The following is a 17,953-nucleotide window of genomic DNA, read 5'->3' on the forward strand; positions in this document are numbered from 1 at the left end:
TATGCAAGAGCTAAATCTGCCTATTTCAGGTCTTTCTTTAGGCCTGAAATGTTATTTAAATTATTGATTAGACATTAATTAACCTATCCAGGCCATAATCAACTCTAGATGGCTGCGCTAGCCTGCGATCTTTAGTGGATTGTAAGCCGATTTACTGCATAACTTTCATTCTCATTAAACGATTAAATGGATAATCGAGACTATGCTGTTTATCGTACTGACTTTAGTAATGATGACCGAGGCTTATGGGAATTTCAGTCGCTTAGTTCTCGGTTCATAGTGGATCAATTTGAATGAAATTTTCACCAAATTGCCTTCTACCTTATCTAGTTTTTAACTATTATAGTGAGAACTGCCAACTCGTTACCGAATCTCCCATAATGTATCTTTAAGTTGTACTGTAGTAAATATTGGTTATCATGCATCATATGTTATTGTTATTATTTATAGGTGACATCAGGTGTTATCACACAACGTTTAACAGAAGCTGAACAAACAGAAGCTAAGATTAGTATAGCTCGTGAAAAATATCGTCCTGTAGCAACCCGTGGTTCTGTCATGTATTTTGTTGTAGCAGATATGGGAGAAGTAGATCCTATGTATCAGTTCTCATTGAAATATTTTAAAGCGGTAAATATTCATTTCATCTTTCAAATATTGAATAAAAAGGTGATAGATCTATTCTATAAAAGCGTAAATTTAATATCAAAAATCAAAACAATTACAAATCAATGTAAATTGAGAGAAAAACACTGTACTTACACATAGATCTTCACACAAAACTATTATGACATCATTCTTATTGTGATGTCATAATACATTTTTGATGTGTTTATTATATGATGTCATAATACCTTTTTACTGTGTTTATTATGATGTCATAATACATGTTTCTTTCAGGCAAAGGGTTGTGTCTATTATTAGGCAACACAAATAAAATAACTTGTTTCTCGGGCACCGCCCGCACGCAAAATTGGTTGCGCGTGCAGTTTATTTATTAGTCTTGATGAAAAAAAATAAATATGTAACGCCCGCCCGCACATCGACAAGCAAGTCGTAAAAAAAATATCCCGCATGTACCTACATCCGCCATACATGTATATCTATTCAAATGTATTAAAAATGATTCAGATGAACATGCTGTCTTTTTTATCCGAACAATGGCGAAGTTTGGCAGATTTGCCTTTTTTATTGATATCGAAAGAACCTCCATTTTGTATCACGTGATATTAATTACCTCCCCTGATAAACTAGAATTTGATTCCTGTTAAAAGTCATTGGCGACAATATTTCAATCATTCGATCGTAATCGGCTCATTATTGCCGGCTTCAGTCGGTCCTTGTTTGGAAAATCCTATTGATAAAATAATGAACCGTAGAACAGGTTAATTAATTATAGCTAAGAATACGATACGATGACGATAGCCGTCATAATGCATACCTTAGAATCTGGGTCATTATTAGCACATTTACGGTAGTTTCGATAATCCGGAAAATAATAATTGGATTACCGATTTGATGGTTTTACTGACCAGTTGTTAGTTAGATTTAAATAGTCATTCAATATAAACACCGGATAGAACACCGAATATCCTGAGAAACACACCGAATATCCCAAGAAACAGTATTTCCGGCAATCTCCAATACCGATGACACGGTGTGACATGCATTGGTTGGAATTCGGCAAATAATTATAAATAAACCGGCGATACTAGATTTAGTTTTAAATACTGTTTACCATGATTATTATTTTTGATACACCTGGTGAAAGAGGCTTAGTTTTTAAAAATATTGTTGTCTTTATGGAGGGCTATTACATAGTCGTATGGAATTTTATTTTAAACCAATTTCAATTATGTGAATTAAATATGGAAAATTATTTTCCTTTCAGTCAGTGTTCAGTCTCAGTGTTTTAGTAGACTTGATTTTGGGTTTATGTTTAAAGTATGTACAATAAAGTTGAATATAACGGAAAGCAAAAACGTAAACAAGTAATGACTTTCTCATTTAAAAAAAAAAAAAAAGAAAGACCGCCCTCCCGCCCCAACAATTTTCAGCAATAGCCAAATTTTATTTTGCACCATCAATGAGTAAAAAAAAAAAAGAAACCGCCCTCCCTCCCTACAGTTTCAGCTGTCAGTTGCCCGAGAAACAAGACATTTATTTTGTGTGGCCTTATATACATTATTTATTTCTTTTATATCTGTATAGTTGTTTAATAATACGATAGAATCAAGTGAGAAAAATGATGACCTGGATAAAAGATTACAAATCTGTCTGGATCAGACGACCATGTGTGTTTATAAAAATGTGGCCAGGTAATTGTTTTATCAAATCCATTTACAAATTAAATTTCAGGGCTGGGTTAAATTTTAATAGATAATTTTTATCAAGGAAATTTTGTTTAAGAATCATAAGAAATGGCTTTTATGATTGCAGTGAAAAAGTAACTAAATTCATCCATTTTTCAGCAGAACATGCAGTAAAATGTTAAACCCAATTTCAATTCATTTCATCCATTTTTCGTGAACCTAACTGAAAGAAGTTAATCAATATGAACCACTGCATTTTATAAGTTTGAATTTTTTACTCATTGTTTTTATCACCAAATTTATATGTATTTTCCATCTTCAGAGCATTATTTGAAAAAGATAAATTGGTGTTCTCCTTCATGTTATGTGGTGAAATAATGAAAACAGCTGGATTGATTACTATTAATCAGTGGAATTTCTTCTTACGTGGAACAGCTGGTTTGGACAAAGAAAGACCACCTAAACCTGATGTACCCTGGCTTACACAACAAACATGGAATACAGCATGTGATCTACATGACAGCCTACCATTATTCCGTAACATCCATCTTGAATTAACTAAAACACCAGTTTGGGTGAAACTAGGTGAAATAGAGGTAAAATTTATTTGATTCATATTAATTCCTGTTTTTCAATGGAGGTGTTATTTTAAAATCTGAAAGAGGCATTATTTTAAAATGATGTGAATGAGGGTATTATTTTAAAGTTATGTGAATGAATGTGCTATTTTAAATTGATGTGAATGAGGGGTGTCAGTTCAAGATGATGTAATTGGGGGGGGGGGGTGATATTTTAAAATGATGTGAAAGAGGCCCCTTATTATGTGAATGGATGTGCTATTTTAAATTGATGTGAATGAGGGGTGTTAGTTCAAGATAATGTAATTGGGGGTGATATTTTAAAATGATGTGAATATTCTGAGTTATTGAAAAATGATGTATGGGTGTGTTAGTTTGAAATGATATGAATGTGGGTGTTATTTAAAAATGATGTGAATGGAGGTGTTTTTTTTTTTTAATTTAGTTGAATGGGGTTGTTATTTTAAAATGATGTGAAAGAAGGGCTATTTTACAATGATGTGAATAGGGGTGTTATTTTAAAGTTATGTTAATGTGGGTGTTAATGTGTTATTTTAAAGTTATGTGAATGGGACTCCAATAAGTGGGCTGGAATTCTCTTATAACCCCTTAATCCGAAAAGAGTAGTGTATACAAAAGTGTAAATGGTATGTTATATTTATATTTATTTTTCTTTAGACTCATGCTAATCCTGAAGAAAGTGAATTATATGAAGCACTACCCCCTGAACCTGAATCACCTAAAGAGGGGGAAGACTCTCCCCCTGCTGCAGAGGGTAAAATTGTAGGCCATTGGAACAAAAGATTATCTACCTTTCAAAAGCTTATGTTTATAAAGGCTTTTTCTGAGGAAAAGGTAGGCTAAATAGGCTTGATATTTCAACAGTTATACATTCTTCATTTTAAAGCGAGGAAATTTTTTATTTTTACATTTACCATATATACAAATTTTACATTTACCTACCGGGTAATGTAAACAATAAAATAAATTATTTTACATTTACCATATAAACAAGGAAATAAATTGCCTTACAATTATTTTCTTCAATTAAAAGCGAAGAAATAAGTTATTTTACATTTTGCATGTAAACAAAAAAAAACAAACAAGAAAATAAATTATTTTACATTTACCATATAAACAAGGAAATAAATTAAAAAAACAAAACATGTATCATACCAAAGGTCCGAAACACGTAATTATGTTACATTTACTGTATAAACAAGTAAAAAAAATATTTTACTTTACATTACCACAAGTAAATAAATTATTTCATGTTTGCCATGTAAACCAGAATTTTGTACAGTAGATTAAATACTTAAGTTTTCCGTGTTTAATTTTTTCTCCCGTTTGGCGTTTCTATATAATTGAAGTTACTCTAGAGTGTTCATGTTTTATATCATCTTTCTTTTTTTTTTACAGACAACCTTCGCCACAACTGATTTTGTAAAACTAAATCTAGGACAAGCATTTGTTGAGAGTCCAGCTATTGGTTTAAATGAGTTGTATGAAGATATGAGTAAAATCATTCCACTTGTCTTTGTTCTCAGTCCAGGATCTGATCCAATGGGAAACTTTTTAAGATTTGCTAAAGAATCAGGCTACACAGACAGGTAATTTGTTAATATGTCAATTCCAAACTTCTTCTGAGTATGTATTGAAAAAGTTTGACTGAATGTTATTTCCCTGTTCCCCTGTTACAATTAGAATTACCCGGTACAATGAAATACTCATTAAACATGTCCCATTTTACTGATTGATAGTTGGCTAATTTGAATTATATATGGGAGTGTATTAAAAGTGCACTTAAAGATACATTATGGGAGATTCGATAACGAGTTGGCAGTTCTCACTATAATAGTTAAAAACTAGATAATGTAAAGGCAATTTGCTGAAAATTTCATTCAAATTGATCCACTATGAACCGAAAACTAAGCGAATGAAATTTCTGCCTAGCCTCGGTCATCATTACTAAAGTCAGTACTATAAACAGCATAGTCTCAATTATTTATTTAATCGTTTAATCGAGAAGGAAAGTTATGCAGTAAATCGGCTCACAATCCACTTAAGATCGCAGGCTAGCGATGCCATCTAGAGTTGATTATGGTCTGGATAAGTTAATTAATGTCTAATTAATAATTTAGATAACATTTCAGGCCTAAAGAAAGACCTGCAATAGACAGATTTTGCTCTTGCATAATGTATGTTTACATTCCATTGAAGGAAATAATAATTTTTTCTTCAGAATCCAATCAATATCATTAGGTCAAGGACAAGGACCTGTAGCAGAGAAGATGATAGTAAGTGCTGTAAAGAATGGTGATTGGGTTTTCTTACAGGTAAGTTTATTTTATTGTCCCCCCACTCCCTTTTTTGAAGATAGCAGGGGACTATTAAAGTGGGTCTGTCTGTCCATCCCACTTTTTAGGAAACAATAACTCTCCTTCTAATTGAGGTAGAATATACAAACTTGGTGTAGGTGCTTATTAGGTGAATGCCTTGATGGAGTTTGATCAGCATTTTCTGCTTTTGATTGGTTGATGCTTTGGGACACGATAAATTTAGTTCTAATGAAGTGAGAGTGATGAAACTGTATAGTTTCATTTCATTAAATACCTTGACTAAATCCGATAATATCTAAGCATAAAGCTATGCATTTCATTGGTCGATGGTTCAGGACAAGATAACTTTGATTCTAACTCATGCAGAGTGATGAAATTTAGTGTATAACCCTTGACTGAGGGATTGTTGCAGGAGACATCAGGATAACTGTGTATTAATGTAGGGCCACACAAAAAATATTCTAGCTGGTTCTCAGATACCACTGCGTCATCAAAAACAGGCCTTGTTGCAATTTTTTATTTAAAAAAAATAGATCTATTAAGTGTTTCTTGAACAGAGGAACTGAACAATAGACTTGGCTATCAAGTACATAAACATGGGCAGTGGCGGACTGGCCAGGTTGTCAACTTGCCCAATGGCAAGTGGGCCCCTGAGGAAGGGGGCCCCCTTAGACATTAAATAATATAAAATATGAATTATCAAAAAGTATATAAATATTAGAAATAAAATTATTAGCATGAAATTCAAATTACATCTTTTTGTTTCCACTTACATATTTTTTGAAAATTTAATTTATTCATTTTAAAAAATAAATGATAGAATTGTATTGGTGGGTGGGCCCCCCTTTGTCTCCTGGCAACCACCCATGGGAAACAATATTGTCAATCACAAAAGGCACTGGATAATTGAATTTTAATTTATTCCACATTGATGGCGAAAAGTTTGGTTGTCAGTCTGTCTTTTTTACAATCAAAATGCCATATCTTTCCCAAGAACTATGGCTGTCCGTCTGTGGGGAGATTGAGGGCACAGACTTTGATTTAAACCGCAAGCAAAATCCATGCTTTAACAATGACTAAGGTATCGATACCACATAGGCTATATAAAAAGATTTTATATGATATCTAATATGATATTGTCTCTTTCATTCAAGAACTGTCATTTAGCAGCATCATGGATGATATCAATGGAGAATTTAGTTAAAAACTTAACAGAAAGCCCAAATGAAATACATGATGAATATCGTCTGTTCTTGAGTTCTATGCCGGCTAAACATTTCCCAGTCAGTGTATTACAGAACAGTGTTAAAGTTACAAATGAACCACCTAAAGGTCTCCGTGCCAATATGCGTAGAGCATTTGGTGAAGTAACTCCCAGCTTCTTTGAAGAGAATAGTAAGTTATAATAAAACTGTATTCAATTATTCTATGACCTCACTATACTATGGTATCAGATGTGAATATTGGACTGACATGTCGATTTCATTGAATTATATTGATGCAGATAGTGCCACATAAAAACATGGCAGTCATTACATAATATCACAATAAATAGAAATGTAAAAATTAACCTAAACAAAACAAAATTGTACTGGCTATGTGAACATACCAAATCTACTCTGCTTCATACATGATACCCATCATGTGTTAGCAGATTAAGATTGTATCCAAATATTGATCCTAATTACCTTACCATCAGTTGTATTGATTTCTAGTTCTAGGTAATGATTGGAGAAGAATGATCTTTGGTCTTTGTTTCTTCCATGCCATTATTCTTGAAAGAAAGAAGTTCGGTCCCCTTGGTTGGAACACTAAAGTAAGTTGATTTAAAAGAATCATGAATAAATAAATGGATGTATAATAGCAACCACTTAGATATATGCTCTGTTTATATGCCCACATTTCTAGGGATCACAATTTTTATTCGATTGTGATAAAACTTAGAATATAGATTTATATCACAAAGATCTTGGTTACCTTTGATATTGTCGCATGTTGTACTGTAACATCCTGGATTATGGCCCCTGATTGTACAAAAAATTGCTTATTTAGCTTGTTCTCTGTCCATCTCTTAAAAAATGTGATAGTATCTTGCATGGCAACCACTTGTTTTTACTTTTTACTTTCTTTCCATGTGATAAATTTGATATTGTTATTTGTATATTTATGTCTTATGGTTGTTTTTTTCAGTATGAATTCAGCGATAGTGACCGAGAGTGTGCTTTGTTGAATCTACAAATGTTTTGTAGTGACGGCACTATACCATGGGACACTCTGGTATATATTGGAGGCGAAGTAAGTCAATAATATATTTGACTCACAGTAAATGAATTCCATTTTTTGAATCTGTATTTATTGTCAAAATTACCAATAAATGTTCACGTATTAATGTGCATCAAATTGTTAATTTTCCCTGATATTTATAATAAGTTGAATAAATTTATACTGTTTACTATTTATTTTAGATTACATACGGTGGTCGTGTAACTGATTCCTTGGATCAACGTTGTCTGAGAACTATTCTGAAGATATTCTTCCAGGAATGTACCCTAGAACCAGACTATAAATACTCTCCTTCAGGTAATAGAGAACAAAAAATTCAGTGTGCTTCTTTGTTTGTAATAAACATATCTGGTAAAAGGTCTAACAGACATTTTGAATTTAAAAGTACTGGTCTTTCTGATAATTTTTATAGCTGATAGTTATCTATATAAAAACATTCAATAAAATATTGAAAAATGACTGCCATGTTAACTCTTTTTAACAATTGAATATAATAAAATAAGAACCCCAATTTGGATGGGATGCAAAACCAAGGTTCCGTGTTCACATTGGGATGCACGTAAAAGAAACCTTGATAGTTTGAATTCAAAATAAGAGTAGTCTGTAGTGCAGCTGTCCGAGCAAAATTATCCTTATAGCACACTGCATGGCGTATGGATGTATTCATTAGCCCAGATGGAGAAGAAAAAAACCCATTTCAATTTATTTCATGTCCTAAAATAAAAACCATGTTATATTGAAAAGGAACCATTCATAGTCACAATCACCCTGTTAGCAGAAAAGTATGCCATTAAACCCCATTTCATTTCTAAAACAAAACTGATGTTAAATTGAAGGAGATTTATTATAGCATCTTCTCCATGTCAAGGTAAAACAATCGTACAGTGCGTCAAGTGTGCTCAGCAATATGCCACCATGTCTTTATTATCTACTGAAATTTTTGGTTCTGTCGTGAACAAACACTTTCAAATTTTAAATAGAACTAACAACAATTTATTTGGCATGAGTTTTTTCAGAGTCATCTTACAAGTGTTATAAGCAGTCATATCTATATATTTTTTTTGTAGGTATTTATTATGCTCCAAGTTATGAAACACTACAGGAATACAGACAGTATATTGAAGATCTACCTCTAATTGATCCACCCGAGATATTTGGTATGCATGAAAACGCAAACATCGCCTTCCAGAGAGAAGAAACCAATAAACTAATACATACCATATTAGAGGTACAACCACGTACGTCATCCATTGGAGGAGGTAAATCTAATGATGAGATTGTTTATGAACTAGCAGAAAGTATTCTCGGTAAACTCATGGATAAACTAGATATAGAGGAGGCTAATAAAGAAATGTTTGAGGTAATTATCAAATCTTTCTTTTGTTTATTTATAACATTTCAGCTCTAGTAGAGACATTTTAAATATGTAAAACAAATGAATGTCCATTATTGAAATTACTCAAATGAGAAAACACTTGAATCATTCATTTTTATATAGTTACTTTTTTATTGACTGATTAAAACACAGATCAAATTTCACCCCAACTTCTGGGACTGCAGGGAAGCTGGTACAACGAAGTTAACTGCAATAATTCTATCAGATGTTCCCCATTTCTCCCTCTGCCACCTCGCTGCACGCCCCTTTTTAAATGGAAAATATTAAGTTACATACTGTTGCATTAACATATAAAAAGTAGTTGTTTTGAATTATTTTAAGTAAATATTTTGTTTATTTTTTACAGCAAGATGCAAAGGGAAGAGTAAATTCACTAACAACAGTGCTAACACAAGAAGTTGACAGATTTAATAAATTATTATTTGTTATAAAGGTAATATATCCATTTAATTTAACATTTATTCCCTGTAAATCATTACATTTGTCAGTAATAAATAGAGAATATTTGTCGTTTTAGAGTGAATAACATATTTTATTTCATCGAGAAGCAAGAAAACTTATATTTTCACGAATGCGTAGCATGAGTGAAAATATAAACGTTTTCTTGCTTAGAGATGAAATAAAATATGTTATTCACGACAAAACGACAAATGTTCTATTTATTTTATGGTTTTACAATCATTTTAGGTAAAAACAACATGGACTACTTTAGCCAGTGGAATAACACTTTTATTTCACTGATAAAACGCGGTATTCCACTACTGATCATAAAATAAAAAGTACTAGGATGTGTTTAACCATGACTATAACAAAGATGTGGTACTAAGAAAACAAGGGGAATTGGATGGCGAATGGTCTTACGTGTGCCCTAATAGATCGTAAGGTCTGTGATTGAGTCAAACAATCTTCGTATTTGCAGACCTACCATTGTTTTGGGGTTTATTAATTTAATTTTGAAGGAGTTTAGGTTTGTAAATGACCGTAAAACTTTTGTTGTCATATCCTTAAATAGTCACTTTGAGTCCATTGACTTTGAACACCAGATACAACTGAAATTGACAAAGCTTTTGAACAATTTTTTTTTCAGGATTCTTTACAACAGTTACAAAAAGCTATAAAAGGTTTTGTTGTGATGAGTGAAGAATTAGAGAGGGTATATCATGCTTTCTTGAATAACCAGGTACCAGATTTATGGGGTAACGCAGCCTATCCCTCATTAAAATCACTGGCTAGTTGGGTACAAGACTTAGTCTATAGATGTGCTTTTATACACAACTGGATTACCTACGGACAACCTAAATCGTATTGGTTATCTGGCTTCTTCTTCCCTCAAGGTAAGAATAATAAATATTAATAAAGAATTATCACCAGCTTTATAACTTTTGGTAATATTGTTCCCGGTCTTTCTATATTAAGACTACCTTGTACTGTAGGTTGTGAAATTAGCAATAGTGTCCCCAGGGTTAAAGACAAATGGTTGTTATTACAGTCAATTGTATGAAAGATAGTGCTGCTGAGATAAAATATTTCGCATCAAATAGAACACTTTGTTGTACTTTGTAATTAAACTAATGTTGATTGCAATTTGATTGCAAGTTTTCATCTAGCCAGTTGTTAGACAACTTAATATTAGTCTATTGATATATATCTGAAAATTAGTTCACGTTGTTATTATATTTTCTGTTTCAGGTTTTTTGACTGGAACTCTGCAGAATTATGCAAGGAAGTATAATTATCCTATAGATCATCTAAGTTTTGATTATCACATGTTACCACACTATAGAGATCAGAAAGAAGTGACCAAACAGATGGAAGAAGTTAAGTTTGGTGAAGAAATACCATTAGATCAAGAGGTGTGTACCTTATATATCTGGCTAGATAATTCATAATAGATAGTTAAGATGTTTGGCTTCAAGATAAGGCTATGTCCAGTTAAAGATGACTTTTTGAATTCTGATTTGAGTTTATACCAACTGGGCTAATTAAGACAGGCATACACCATGCTGTTTGCTGAGTGAATTTTTGCTATGACAGTGGCGTTTCTCTCTGCTCTACTTCTAATTCCAACTTGTCAAGAGATCTTTTACGTGCATCAGTTTTTTGTCCCATCCAAATGACTAGAGGCATTTTTATCGACCACTGATTAGCCAAAATGATTTGCATTCAATCAAATTTTCATCTTTAACGTCCATCTAATTCAAATTGGTTACCCTGATCAACGAATTTATCGACACCGATTTCCGAAGCAATTACATCAAATCGCCAAATCACTTCAGGGTGTGATTTGACGATTTGATCGGGTGATCACATGTTTTTTTCAGCTGTGTCCAGCCACAACAATTGTTTACAGCTAATCGGAGCATTTAACTAACTCGCCAAAGTACTTTGAAATCGACTATATTGTCACATGACATCTCCACTAAATTCAAATCGATTTGGCAAGTCGATAAAAAAGCCTTAGATGCGTTTCCTGGCCAGACCCTCTGTCCTGCACCACTGGAATTTTCTCCCTCAACACCAGGATTGAACCTAGTTAGTGAGCGAGTGTCATATTTATTGAGTCATCATGCATGACTCCCACTTCACTGTGATAGCCACAATAAAACTACAGAGAAGCATAAAAAAATAAAATATTTGGGTAATACGAAAACATGTAGTGTACATATCTTTATTTTTTCAGATTGAGTCACCAAAAGATGGTGTTTTAGTTCATGGTTTATTTACTGATGGTTTTGGTTTTGACATGGAAAAAATGATAGTACAAGATTCTCGACCTGGTGTCATGAACTCTGTATTGCCCATGATGCACATGGAACCTAAAATGGACTTTACACCCGATGAATTTAATTATTGTTCACCGTTATATAAGACGTCTGCTCGTGCTGGAGTCCTCTCTACTACAGGTATGTTAATAATATTTTAATATACAGAGTAAATATATGCAGTGTCATGTACATTTCTTTGTTGTGTATTAGGGTTTACTATTGAGATCAGTGATTTGTGGTCAAGAATATTATGTTGCCAGTCAAAATTTCTGGTGTATTTCTTTAAATAGAATCTGGATGAATTTGTAAGCAAGCTAAATTTACTGGATCTTATAATGGATTATTGATATCACTTAAAAAAAGAAAACATAATGCTGTGCAAATAAAGTATGTCTTGAAAAATAGTTTCAATATCAACTAGTATTACACAGTTCTCATTTTGTAGTTCTATAATTTTTTTTATTTACAGGTCACTCAACTAATTATGTGGTTGCTGTATATTTACCATCACAGATGCCTCAAGATTATTGGATTGCCAAAGGTGCTGCTTTATTATGTCAGCTTACTGAATAATTTGATTTAAATAAGAATTTAAAAATAAATATATGTATTAAATTTATTCAGCAGAACACTAAATTTTAACTAGAGTCAAAACTCTAATTTAAAACTGTACAAATTAGTGTTCAAGAAGAACCTTTTTTTTCTTTTCTTTTTTTTGTTTGTAAATATGTATATTAATAATAATAGTTTTGTATAATAATAATTTATTTTATTTAATGAGTTTTATGTATATAATATTTAAAGATGTGTATTAAGAAATCTGTGATATTTAAGACATATTTCTTCTGTTTTATTAATATATGAATTATAATATTTTTTGGCATATTTTATCATAAACATTCCATCCACTAAGCCATTAATTAATCTACTGTGAAGACATAAAACCAATTATCTTCATATTTCAGTATTTTGATTTAAATCAGCATTTTGTCCTTTATGTATACATTTATTAAAATTAAATGTGCTGTGTTATTGTTATAGGTTGGGATTTTTTCGTGTGATTTATGATGACAATTAACAAGCATAAAATTATCTAACCTACCAGTATATGATGTTGTCTAAATCAGCTTTAAATTGTGTTAAATCAGCAATAGTGCACCTACCACAGTTATTGTTAGAATTTTTAAATTAATATGCATATTCAACAATTAGTATAATTAAAGGCTGATTAATGACAACAAATCATTCTGGCTGGCATAGACTCATTTATACTTTAATATACTACATGTACCTTGTACAATTACAGTATTAATTTTGTCATAGTTATTAAGAGATTGTTCTTTCCCTAAAATTATCAGCATTCATCATAAATCCTTCTACCGGTATTGTGACATTTGTCGCCATTCCTACAGTATTTTTACTGTCCATTATTAAATCTTATTTTAAATGTCTATTTTTTTTTATTTTTTTTTTTATATAATAAATTCCAAAAGTCACTAACTGCTGGGTATAAAACTGTTGATATAAATTTATTCGGCAAATGTGTAGAAACCGTCCATTATTAAATCTTATTTTAAATGATTATTTTTATTTTGATTAAATCCAAAATTCACTAACTGCTGGGTATAAAACTGCTGATATAAAAATTTATTCAGCAAATGTTTTAATGTATCGAAACCATTGTGCTTATTATTTATTTATATATTATAAACAATTTGTGATATTTTGTCTATATACAAATAAAATTACAGAAATAAACTTGATTTTTCTTCAATTTTGATAATTTGGCTTCATTCTGTGGTTCGACCAGTGCAAAAAACTTAATTTCTGATTCTAATTCATTAAGGTTCATCCTTGTGATTCTGGCACCAAGTTTAAATTTGGTGATAATTCCAAGAAACTTTGATGCCCAACCCATTATGGGATCATAAGCCCTATTCTTTTTGCATGTCATGGATTTGATGAAGGATTGGTACCGAGGCTAACCTCATGGGTTTCTCCGAGTTCTCCATTTCTTAATACCCCTGTACACAAGAGAAAGACCCCAAAAAAGTATATCCTACAGTATGACGATCTACACGATCTGCTGGTTCTCAGACGTGTATTGAATCCAAAAGGGTTTCAGCATAACACTCAACAGTTACATTTGCCAATACAAACTACAATTCACAACAGAAAACAGCTATTCCTTGGTCGCCAAAATACTGTATATTAGTCAAATATTACCTGGTTACAGTCAAGTGGTTTCCAAACCCCATTTCTTTCTCCCCAACAACTTAATTGAAATTTGGTAGGCCCCTGGGATACAAGTAATAAGAGGCCCCTAGAAAGCCCATTTCTTAATCTGGACCTTGCAAGCTTTAGAAAAAAACAATTTTTTTTAAGTTTGTGGAATCTATCAAGTCAAGCTGCAATGGAAGCAAACATATTTTCTCTTTTCCAGTTACAGTACAATACATTTAACTGGAGTATTATGCAGCTTTGATCAAACATTATATTGTTGTACTATTGGGGGGGGGGGGGGGGTAGCTACATTGTTTATTAATCCTTTTGCGCTTGGTACATGTTCCTTGAAGAAAATTAGAGAAAACAGACATCAATATTGGTACATCCCTGGACAGACAGAAACTGCTGTTGCTTAGACTGCGTCAAACTGCAAGAGATACCTGAATAGCTTTCTGACCCATTTACTGGTACTAGTTCAGCTGTGCAGAGACAGGGTGATTTGGCACAGTCTAAGGAGTCCTAGTTTGTGTGATTTGGGGCAGTCTACGTGCTAAAGGGTTTAAGATTAATGAAGGTCAAGTATGTAGATTGTACAATTTATTTACAGATTGGTATTCCATATGTACCCTTACACTTCTAGCAGCAAATACACATATTTTCTCTCAAATAATTTTGAAAGGAAATGTTTCTATATGGTACATCAAATATGATTACAAAAAAAGTTTTAATAAATGTATGGTTAATGCAAATAAAGTAGTGGGGAAAAATCACAAACAGTTATAAATAATAACATAACTCTTTAAAATCATTTTACTTTAAATGTGTTATAAGGTATACTTCACAGTAAACTATAACACATAAGGCCTTTTTTAGTTTATATACATAAATAAAGATGACATTCTCTGTCATCAGTTACAAGTAGGCTAATATAAGATAATTACAGTATATGTCATACAGTATTCTGACTAATGGCACTATTTACATCAAATATTATTAATGTCAACCTGTTACCAACTGTAAAAGAAAATAATAGGACGATGAAAAAAGAAAGCACTAAAGCTATAACAACTGATAGATTTGGTGTTCTTATAAGCAATAGAATTGAGATCAAATAAAATATGTACCTGACATTATATAGTTTTCCATTGATCATCAATGTGTAAGGAGTGAAATTACAAATAGGAATATAAATTCATTAATAAAATTTGTTAGATAAAAATAAAACAATTAAATTTATTACAATTCTCCATAAAAAAAAGTATTTTCTTCGAAAACTTCAAAAAGAACGAAGAAAAACAGTCTGAATATTTTTCAGTAACCATTTCTTTTTCAATAACAAAATTACTGAGATTTCATTATGCATAGATCAAATTTTGGTTATAAATTTTTACTCATAACATAAATTTGGTAGCCATTTTGTGGGGGAAAAAGAAAATCCTAACATCTATAATGTAAGTTATAGATCTGGGAACAATCTTAATTAATAAAAGGTTTTCAGGTTTAATCCACATTTGCTAAATGTTTGTGGAAATTAAACTGGATTAGATGAAATACAGTTGAGTAGATTTCTCAAGAGTAAACCTCAATGTTCAACATTCCCTTTGACAAATTCATCAAATCATAGTCTAACGAACAATTTCATCGAGATCTGTTGTTGAAACCACCAAAATCGAACCATTAGTTATTCCAAATTCTCTAATAGACTGATCTCCTTCCAGAATATTTTCTTGAAATCTGACTATTAACGGTGTGGTGTCTGCTAATCCAAGTGACATCTTGACAATGTTTAACACTGTTGATAGTTTTGTATCTGATGTCACCATTACTTCTAGATTAGGCTGTCTTTCGCTTGCTTCACCAATAAGTCCCCTGAAAATTTTCAAAATTGTACAAAATTAATTTTATTTAATTAGCTGGCTGTATTAAATTTTCAACATAAACTTTAGAAAATCTTTTTAAAAATCTGTCATGTAAGAACCCAATTAACAAAATCATCCACCATGCAATGAAAGCATTTTTTTTATGATAATTGATATTTTATTATAAAATCTTACGTGAAACCACATTTTTATCTTTTTTAAAACTCACAACCACAAAAATCATTCATTTGAACGGCTACATACCGTAATGGTAGATCATTCAATTTTCTACTTACAAATCCCATGACAGTAAAACAGAAATCGCAATTAACCAGAAACCACAATTCCAATAGCATGTACTATGTACTTTATGATAAAGACTACAATGGTAGCATACATTCGATAAAACACTAACAGAAGGTTAAATAAAATGAAATGGTGTTTAACGTCCTACTCTGCTGGACTCATGAAGTCAGACATACGTCATAAAGTGTGCTATGAGGCCTACTCTTATATCCAATTCCAACTGCCAAGGGATTTTTTACTTGCATGCCAATGTGTACACAGAACCTTGTTATTTTGTCCCATCTAAATGACTATGCATTGTCCCTTGCAAGGCCCTCTCCTACCTCACTGACAAGGTGGAACTACGCCGGAAAATCCTGATGAACTTTCTCTGCCAATGCAGGGATCGAACACAGAACCTCCAGGTCAGGTAACCAAAGTCTTACTCACTCAGCCACCGTGAGTAAGAAAGTTAATGATTTCAAATGTTTACCAGTGTGACCAGTGTCATGCCAAATTAATGTTCTTTATAATATGAGGTAAGTTTTTAGTAAACAAACAAAGGAAAACAACAAGAAACCACCAATTTGCTGATGTTGAAATCCATGATTTTTATCGTACCGACTTTAGTAATGATCGAGGCTAGACCTAAAATTTAATCGCTAAATTCTCAGTCAAATTGATTCACTCTGAACCGAGAATTTAGCGATTGAATTTTAGGTCTAGCCTCGATCATCATTACTAAAGTCGGTACGATAAAAAACATAGTCTCCATTGTCCATTTTTTGATTTAATCATAAATGAGCGTGGAGCAGCAGATCAGATTCCAATCCAGTAAATATAGCAGGCTAGCAATGACATCGAGAGTTGATTATGGTCTGGATAAGTTAATTAATGTCTAATTAATAATTTAGATAACATTTCAGGCCTAAAGAAAGATCTGCAATAGACAGATTTAATGCCAATACACCACTTTGCAAGAATCTATCTAGATGGTACTTGCCTATGAATTTCAACACGGAGATGTATCTCTCTGTCATGAAAACGAGGTAATCGTAGTCTTCTGTAAACCTGTACACCTTCAAGATCTTCTTGTCTTGCCTCTAACTCGTATATTCTTTCTTGTAACTGTTCATTTCTATCTATAGCTTTTTCTAGTTCATATTTTAGCACTTTCACTTGTTCATTAACTTGTGCCTCTATTTTATTAAGTCTACCTTCTAATCTTTTAGCTTCATTGGCCTGTTGGTAATATTCTCTCAACTGTTGAAATAATTCACTGATTGTTTCTTCTTTACTTTTTACTCTTTCTTCTACAACAATTACTGGCTTTGACATAGCCTGAATTATAATAAATTAACAACAATATCAATATCTAAATGTATAACAGTATGAGAGAGAGAGAGAGAGAGAGAGAGAGAAAGAGAGAAAGTTTAATGTCTACTCACACAAATTATGTCATTTTGGGACTAAGACATGGTTCAATTTTATTTCAATAATTCACTTGTGCGTAGGGGTCTTTAGGAGTGGGAGAAGTCGGAGGACCCGGAGAAAACCCATGTGGTTGGACAGGCTACCCTACTCCTGGTCACGTACAACTACTAGGGAATAGAAACCACGCCAGTTGACTCAGTGACAGACCGTATGATACAACATGCACATGTTAACCATTCGACCATCCAACCCATCAGTATAACAGTGTAAGAGAGTAAAGATTTAGCTCTTGGATTCTTGAGAGCTCATACTCATAGTCATAGGCCCAATATACCTTTTTTAAGAATAACAAGCTTCAGCGGATAATGCTAATCACAGAACTTAGATAAGACATTCACCTCATGAACATCTACCACATCTAAAAGCAGAGTTTTGTTCCAAAGTCATGACCAATCAAATTGCTTATCGCTAATAAG

At 32.3% G+C, this 17,953-nt stretch overlaps 1 protein-coding gene across 1 annotated transcript; it reads left to right on the forward strand.

Annotated features, from left to right (window-relative positions):
• The first annotated feature begins 948 nt into the window (after positions 1 to 948).
• On the forward strand, positions 949 to 13,447 carry LOC130012115 (dynein axonemal heavy chain 6-like). Its single transcript, XM_056099306.1, has 16 exons — positions 949 to 1,384; positions 2,212 to 2,318; positions 2,635 to 2,908; positions 3,569 to 3,745; positions 4,310 to 4,500; positions 5,133 to 5,226; positions 6,384 to 6,624; positions 6,945 to 7,045; positions 7,420 to 7,524; positions 7,695 to 7,809; positions 8,580 to 8,872; positions 9,255 to 9,341; positions 9,996 to 10,242; positions 10,598 to 10,761; positions 11,589 to 11,811; positions 12,143 to 13,447. The coding sequence occupies exons 2-16, from the start codon at positions 2,293 to 2,295 to the stop codon at positions 12,244 to 12,246; spliced, it is 2,442 nt and encodes an 813-aa protein (XP_055955281.1). The 5' UTR covers positions 949 to 1,384; positions 2,212 to 2,292; the 3' UTR covers positions 12,247 to 13,447.
• The last annotated feature ends 4,506 nt before the right edge of the window (positions 13,448 to 17,953 follow it).

This window comes from Patella vulgata, chromosome 3, assembly GCF_932274485.2.
Source record: "Patella vulgata chromosome 3, xgPatVulg1.2, whole genome shotgun sequence".
Lineage (NCBI taxonomy): Eukaryota > Metazoa > Mollusca > Gastropoda > Patellidae > Patella > Patella vulgata.